This window comes from Gekko japonicus, unplaced genomic scaffold, assembly GCF_001447785.1.
Source record: "Gekko japonicus isolate JY-2015 unplaced genomic scaffold, Gekko_japonicus_V1.1 scaffold2406, whole genome shotgun sequence".
Classification (NCBI taxonomy): domain Eukaryota; kingdom Metazoa; phylum Chordata; class Lepidosauria; order Squamata; family Gekkonidae; genus Gekko; species Gekko japonicus.
This window is the reverse complement of record NW_015173211.1, coordinates 76,639-84,546: the sequence shown is the minus strand read 5'-3', so window position 1 is coordinate 84,546 and position 7,908 is coordinate 76,639. Positions and strand designations below refer to the sequence as shown.

The 7,908-nt window shown below is 52.8% G+C and overlaps 1 protein-coding gene across 1 annotated transcript in view; it reads left to right on the top strand.

Moving 5' to 3' along the window:
• The window catches only part of LOC107120053 (protein hinderin-like), a gene marked incomplete at its 3' end in the record, with an annotated part of 111,715 nt that extends 104,751 nt beyond the window's left edge, over window positions 1–6,964 (top strand). The window contains exon 4 of the mRNA XM_015422693.1: window positions 6,860–6,964. Within this exon, the coding sequence (XP_015278179.1) occupies window positions 6,860–6,964 (105 nt within the window). The remainder of the gene's footprint in view (window positions 1–6,859) is intronic.
• Between the last annotated feature and the right edge of the window lie 944 nt (window positions 6,965–7,908).

Genomic DNA, 7,908 nt, shown 5'->3' with positions numbered 1-7,908 from the left:
AGGGGGGGGGGGGGCACCCACAGGGAGGGGAGCTTCCTGGAGTTTCCAGGCAGCAGGAACAGGAGGAGGTGGTGGGCCCATGCTCAGGGCAGAACTTGAATCTTGGTTTCCACCCCTTGAGTCTGTGGCACGGTTATAAAGCTGTCATCTAGAAGAAGAAGAGACCGGATTTATACCCGGCCCTTCACTACCCGAAGGAGTCTCAGAGCAGCTTACAGTCTCCTTTCCCTTTCCTTCCCCACAACAGACACCCTGTGAGGTAGGTGGGGCTGAGAGAGCTCTGACAGAAACTGCCCTTGAGAGAACAACTCTGAAAGAATTTGTGTCTGACCCAAGGTCACCCAGCTGGCTGCATGTGGAGAAGGAGTGGGGAATCAAACTCGGTTCACCCCAAGGAGTCCAGCTCCTAGCCACTACACTGGACTGGCTCTCGAAGTATGCCTCTTCCGCATGCCAACGTGTAACTGTTTCATCAGTGCCAGAATCTCCACCACTGGCCGTGGCCCTCACCCACACTGGCTCATTCCTTCAAGCCTCAAGAGCTGAATATTTATTTATTTTACTTATTCGATTTTTATCCCGCCCTCCCTGCCAAGGAATATCCCGTCAAGCCTTCCGATGCAATGTGCAGGAGAAGCGACAGAACTCAACAAGTGAGTGCTAGAGAGTGGAGACAAAACGAAAAGGAGAAGAGGAGGAGGGGATTGGTTTACATCCGGCCCTTCACTACCCAAAGGAGTTTCAGAGCAGTTTACAAATCTCCCTTTCCCTGTGAGGTAGGTGGGGCTGAGAGAGCTCTTTCGAGAACTGCTTGTGAAGGAACAGCTCTGAGAGAACTTGTGACTGACCCAAAGTCACCCCAGCAGCTGCATGTGGAGGAGTGGGGAATTAAACCCGGCTCTCCCAGATTAGAGTCCGCGCTCCTAACCTGGAAGCATTGTGTCCAGATCACGGGAGGTGGTCGTTCCGCTCTATTCTGCTGTGGTCAGGCCTCACCTGGAGTACTGTGGCCAGTTTTGGGCATCACACTTTAGGAAGTATGTCGACAAGCTTGAGCGTGTCCAGAAGAGGGCAACCAAGATGGTTAGGGGGTTGGAATCCAAGTCTTACAAGGAAAGGCTGAAAGAGTTGGGTCTGTTTAGCTTGGGAAAGAGAAGGCTTAGAGGGGTCACGATTGCAGTCTTCAAGTATTTGAAGGGCTGTCCTGTAGAAGATGGAGCAGATCTATTCTCTCTCGCTCCTGATTGCAAGACTAGATCTAATGGGTAGAAATTACAAGAGAGTCGTTACCGGGTAAATATCAGGAGAAACTTCCTAGCTATAAGAGTGGTTGAGCAGTGGAAAAGTCTGCCTCGGGAGGTGGTGGATGCTCCTTCGCTGGGCGTTTTCAAGTGGAGGCTGGACAACCATCTTTCGGGTATGTTGTAGAGCTATCTTTCGGCTCTGCTCCTGCAGAGTGCAGGGGGTTGGACTACATGACCTGCAAGGTCCCTTCCAGCACTAACATTCTATGATGGTGCAGATTTTTTAAAAACACTGCTTCGGCCGCAGCGGCCCCTGCAGTTCAAGGATCCTCACTATGTGACCGAAGAGCAGCTGTGGCAGCCATTTTGCGGCTGGCTTCACCTTCCGAAGGGCAGGGTATAAATCCAGCCTCCTCCTCTTCTGCATCAGCCATTGTGCGTCTGGGCCTGCCACGCTATGTCAAAACCCTAGCGTTGCCCCTAGATTCGAAAAGTTTGTGGACCCCCTGCTCGAAAGTAATATGCAGCTTTAAACCTTTGGGGCTTACAAACTGCAAGCCCTCGATCCCTGGTTTTCCCCCTGGGACTCCTGGAAGCTAGGATAGATGCTGGACTCCCCGTTGTACCGAGCCTGTGGTCTCCCTCTCAGTCACACCTGCGTGCCCACACGCCTCTTCTCTTCTGCTCCCCCGCCAGTGCGGTGACACACAGCTGCGTTCAGCACCAGCTGCAGTCTCTCCACAGCCATCGACAGTGGCATCACGGGGAGCGCAGCAGATCAAAGTCACCTCCGAGACTTCGTTCTCGTTTCCCCTCCTGTTTTTTAAAAGTTTTGGCAGGGGTTTGAGGAATTTGCAGAGGCAATGACACCCGCAGCGGAAGCCCCGATATCAAACGCCGAACCGGGCCGCTTGCTGCTCTCCGTCGGGGCTTTCTAAACAAACTTCCAGATCAGATTTTCGTATCTTGTGTCTGCCTCGCTGAGGGGCGTGGAGGAGGGCAGGCAGGGGGCGACTCGGCATCTGGCATTTGCTCCGCATTTTCTCAACCGGGAGGGAAAAGTGCCGCTCGAAACCACATTCACGCAGTGACGGCGCGTGCAATTAAAAATGAATATATGTTGTCTTCCCTATCCCCTATGAACATTGTTAGTCCCCTGTCTAAAATGTGTAACTGTAAATCGCTTTGAGCTCACTGGGGAAAGCGATTAATAAATTGTAAGTATTATTATTACTATTATTTATTATTATTCAGATACCCCGGTGCAACGCCATACTGACTGCAAAGTCCACCCCTGAACGGCCATAAATCTATGCAGAGCGTACCATAAAACTGTCAAGCCCACCCTGGGCTCCGGGCGTGGACCCTCCCGTGGCCATGGCGACTCAAGGTGGGGGAGGTCCGACGGCTCTGGAAATTGAGGCCTGTTAAAGAAGGGGGGGAGCGTTGGGGCCTCAGATGGGTACGGGACGGAGTTTAAGGGCACTCCGTAGGTCCCTCTACCTTCGTGCATCGGCTCTCCAGCTTCTCAGCGTCCTCCCTGGACTCCTCCTCTCTGTGCCTCCTCCAGTAGTTCTGAGCACGTCCTTCCTCTCCGGCCCCTTCACTTCCCTCTCCTTTATACCCAGCTCCCTCTCCTGGCCCCGCCTCCCGGCCCCGCCTCCCTGTGATTCCTCCCGCCCCCTATGATAAGCTCCGACGCCGTCCCTACGGCCTGGGTGTGGTCGGAGCTATGCTGGCGGCGGTCCTGTTGGTCTGGGGCCGCGCCGCTGGCACCGGCGTGCAGGGTCTCGTGCGTTCGCGTGTTCACCGTCCGCTTCTCCCGGGCGCTGTCGGCCTCTCCTGCTGCTCCACGAGGCTCTTCACTCCGCGGTTGGACTGGTCTGGACTGTTGTGCCTCAGCGGTGCTGGCGGGGTCCGGCGTTGCAAGGTCGTCTCGGTCTGTGGGTCTGCTGGGTGAGTTGGTGGTCATTGGGGCCACTGGGGGGTGTGGGTTAAGTCTCGGGACCCCAAAACCAGGACAAAAACCCGATGGTCAAAGGAGGCGAAAGCGGCACGCAGTGTAGAGGGTAGCATAAAACCCGATGGTCAAAGGGAATGAAGCCAGCATGCAATGCAGAGGGGAATTTCTGTTCCAGCGGGGAGGCAGGAAAAGCCAATGCAGAATCAGCCAGAGTTGGCTTTTACAGCCCTGTCGGGAAGGGAAGGAAGGGGCCCTCTGGAAAAGCAGTCCACTTAGCAGCACGGATTGCGGGTGTCCAAATCAAACCACTTAAAAGAAGAAGAAGAAGCACAATTGATCTCTTACATCCTTTGTGTCTGGAGCTTGCTTGGGCTTTTTGGAACTTTTTAGTGCTGAATTCAGAAGTCCCTAACTGAAGCTCTCGCCCAGTGATACCTTGAGTGATTAACACCTGGAATTCTCTGCCACAGAAAGTGGTGGCGGCTACGAGCATGGACAGCTTCCAGAGAAAATTAGATAAGCATATGGAGCAGAGGTTAGCCACAAGATAGGAACTCTCAGGCTTGGGCAAGTAATGCTCTGTCTTCTTGGTGCTTGGGGGGCAACGGGGTGGTCTTCCGGTGTCCTGGCCCCCCTGGCCCCACTGGTGGACGTCCTAATGGCACCTGGTATTTCTGGACACGGTGTGACAGAGTGTTGGACTGGATGGGCCATTGGCCTGATCCAACATTGGCTTCTCTTATGTTCTTATAAGAGGGAATTGGATAAGCATATGGAGCAGATGTCCATCGGTGGCTCTTAGCCACAAGGTATAGATAGGAACTCTCAGTCTGGGGCAAGGGATGCTCTGTGTTCTTGGTGCTTGGGGGGGGGGGCAACAGTGGGAGGGCTTCTAGTTTCCTGGCCCCACTGGTGGACCTCCTGAGGGCACCTGGTATTTCTGGCCCCTGTGTGACACAGAGTGTTGGACTGGATGGGCCACTGGCCTGATCCAGCATTGGCTTCTCTCTTATGTTCTTATGAGTGGCTTGCCAGCTCCTGTCCAGGCAGTGCCTGAAGATTTGGGGGTGGTGCCCATGGAGGGAGGGAGTTTGTATATAATCTGTGGTATACCGTAGAGTTTGTCGCGTGAAGCCGCCGTTTTCTCCAGAGGAGCTGATCTCTGTCATCTGGAGATGAGTAGTAATTCCCGGATAACTCCAGGCGCCACTTTGGAGGTGGCCAAACCTAGTCTGAGCACACGCTGATCCGCGGCCACTTTGCTGGGGGGATCCCGCTCCATGCCCCTTCCAGAAGATGCGTTCGCAGGACTTCCCCCTCCATTTGAGACAAGCGGCTCTTCTGCAGATATTATTTTGTCGCTCGTGTGCCTGTATTGCGTCTTGTCGATTCCCACGCGTGTTCTGCTTCCTGTAGTGGCTGTTTCGATATTTCGCCGCTGCATCACCAGTCTACTCCCGAACGCTTTAAGAGTGGAGGGAAATAAACCAGAGATACAGCGATGAAATATAGAAGCGAGCACTAGAGGGAGCAAAACGCACACAGACAATGAGTCAGCGGTGTGATGCAGTAGCTAAAAAGGCCAATGCGATTTTGGGCTGTATCTGTTGACAGGTATAAGTCTTCAGCATATGTGATCATGCCAATCTAATTGACAGGTGTCTGACAGTCTGAAGAACCAGCACAAACCGGTTCTGAGTGGGGCTAAGCTGAGCTATCTCATTGCGACTCAGCAGTAAGCTGATTGGCTGGTCAAGTGTATATAAGTGTATGTAGTCTGCACATTGTATTCCTTCTATTTGTATGAGCGTATTGCGGAGCACTTTGACGGAGAGAGCTGTATATATTGGAAATAAATCACTGTATATAGTTAACCGCAAGAACTGTGTGTGTGGTTTACTGCAGTGGGATCTTAGCAGGGTGCAATTTGCGTGACACGCGCGCCGCGACAGTATCAACCGAGTACAGTGTCCAGATCACACAAAGTGATGGTATCGCTTTACTCTGCTCTGGTTAGACCTCACCTAGAGTATTGGGTTCAGTTTTGGGCCCCATAATTTAAGAAGGATACAGTCAAGCTGTATCCAAAATGTGTCCAAAAGAGGGCAACGAAGTTGTTGAGGGTTCTGGAGACCGAGTCCTCTGAGGAAAGGTTGAAGGAGCTGGGTAGGTTTAGCCTGGAGAGGAGATGACTGAGAGGTGATACGATAACCGTCTTCAAGTACTTGAAGGGCTGTCATCTAGAGGATGGTGTGGGGCTGTTTTCTGTTGACCCAAAAGGTCGGACCAGAAGCAAAAGGTTGAAATTAAATCAGAAGAGTTTTCGGCTAGGCATTAGGAAGAACTCCCTGACAGGTAGAGCGGTTCCTCAGTGGGACAGGCTTCCTCGGGAGGTGGTGGGCTCTTCTTCTTGGGAGGTGTTCAAACAGAGGTTCGATGGCCATCTGACAGCAATGCTAATCCTGTGAACTGAGGCAGGGCAGGAAGGGTTGCCTCAGTGCTTTGTGGCCCTTTCTTACACGCCCAGGGAAGGGGGTCAGGAAGCCGTTTTTCTCCAGGCCAATTTGGCTGGAGATCCTGGAGGGGGGGGGTTTTGGTCATCTTTTGGGCATGGAACAGTTGTCATTGCAGGTGTGGAGGGGGAGGTCTTTGTGAATTTCCTGCCTTGCGCAGGGGGTTGGACAAGATGACCCTGGAGGTCCCTTCGAACTCTGTGATTCTATGTGCGGAAAAGGGGGGCTCACAAGTGACAAAAATAAGAAGTGTGGGAAATATTTATTATTATTTATATTTATTATTTTCAATTTATATCCTGCCTTGCCGGTGCAGACTGGCTCAAGGCGGCTTACAGAGGTTAAAATACAATAAGATACGATAAAATACGATTAAATTTTTTTCCAGTAAAGTGCTAGTGTGAAAGAGAGCCAGTTTGGTGTAGTGGTTAAGTGCATGGACTGTGATCTGGGAGAACCAGGTTTGATTCCCCACTCCTCCACTTGCACCTGCTGGATGACCTTGGGCAAGCCGTAGTTCTGATAAGAGCTGTTCTTGGAAAAGAGCAGTTTCTGTCGAGAGCTCTCTCAGCCCCACTGACCTCACAGGGTGTCTGTTGTGGGGAGGGGAAGGGAAAGGAGTTTGTAAGCCGCTCTGAGACACCTTCGGGTAGTGAAGGGCGGGGGATAAATCCAGTCTCTTCTTTTTCTAAACTGATGGTGGGAATTTCTGTAAACGGTCCGATGGAAAGGCCATGTCCGGCGTTGTTACATAGGGCTGTGGTGTGTTCAGTTTGCAATGGTCAGTGGCGGCTCCTAATCAAAGGCCTGGTGGAAGAGCTCTGTTTTACAGGCCCTGCGGAACTGTAAAAGGTCCCGCAGGGCCTTCATGTCCTCCAGGAGCTCGTTCCACCAGTGTGGAGCCACCACCGAGAAAGCCCTTGCCCTCGTAATGGCCAGTCTGGCGTCTTTCAGACCAGGGACAGTCAGGCGGTTTGGAGTCCCGACCTCCGTGCTCTAGTCCGTAATTTTAGGGCTAGATTTTGAGGCAAAGTATTCACCGAGATATCAAGTAAACAAAGAAGACCGGCAGAAGGAAGGAGCAAAAGCCAGCCTGCTGGTGTTCATTGCCACTTATTGTGCGTTCTTCTTTCCTACAGGTGTAAAGGGCATCCTCCGAATTCAGAAGACCTTCTCGTTGACTCAGTGCTGATGAGGCCAGGCGGGCTGGCCCCTGCGATGAATGGCCCCGGTAGGGTCCTCAGGTAATACCTTTGTCTTGCGTTTCTCTAAAGGGCTTTTGTCGTCCAGTCACAGCTGACTCATGGCAACCCCTGGGAACATTCAGGGCCAGAGACGTTCAGAGCAACGTTCCCTCTAAGCTGTGGAGTCTTGTGAGCAAAAATTCTACTCCGTGAGCTACTGGCATTAAAGTTGTGAGCGAGCGATTTGGCCCCTGCATAAATTAGTTTGCTCTGGGGCCCTCCTTCCTGAGCGAAGACAAAAATGTGTGAGCCGGAGGCTAAGAAACTGTGAGCTAGCTCACACTAACTCAGCTTAGAGGGAACACTGGTTCAGAGGCTGTTTTGCCACTGCCTGCCTCTGCACAGCAACCCTAGAGCTCCTCGGTGGTCTCCCATCCAAAGACTAACCAGGGCCGACACTGCCGAGATCTGATGAGATTGGGTTGCCCTGGGCTAGCAGGTCCAATGTGGACGGCCCAGGCTAGTCAGATCTCAAAAGTCAAGTGGGGTCAGCCGTGGTTAGTATTTGGATGGTAAAACACACATTCAGGCAACCAGCACTTGCCATTAAGCCCTGGACGGCTGTGTGCATGGCTGCCGCGGAGGCTGAAAGGAGGAGATTTCTTTTTCTCTCTCCCCGGTTCCGGTTTCAAGCACTCACCCGAGAAGAGCAGGGGCCCAGGAGGAAGGTTTTGATGGCTGCGGGCGGGCAGAAGGATCCGGTGGGTGTCTGCAGCCCAGGGGACGGGGTCATCCCATCAGAGATTGGGGGGGATTTTTTTGGGGGGTGGGCTGTGTCTCAGCGGGAGAGCCCCTGTCGGGCATGCAGAAGGTCCCAGGTTTGTTGCTCGGCATCTCCAGTTAAAAGGACCAGGTGGCAGGTGATGGGAAAGATGTCTGCCTGTGAATCTGGACACCGGCTGCCAGTCTGAGCGGGAAGTACTGACTTTGATGGACCAAGGGCC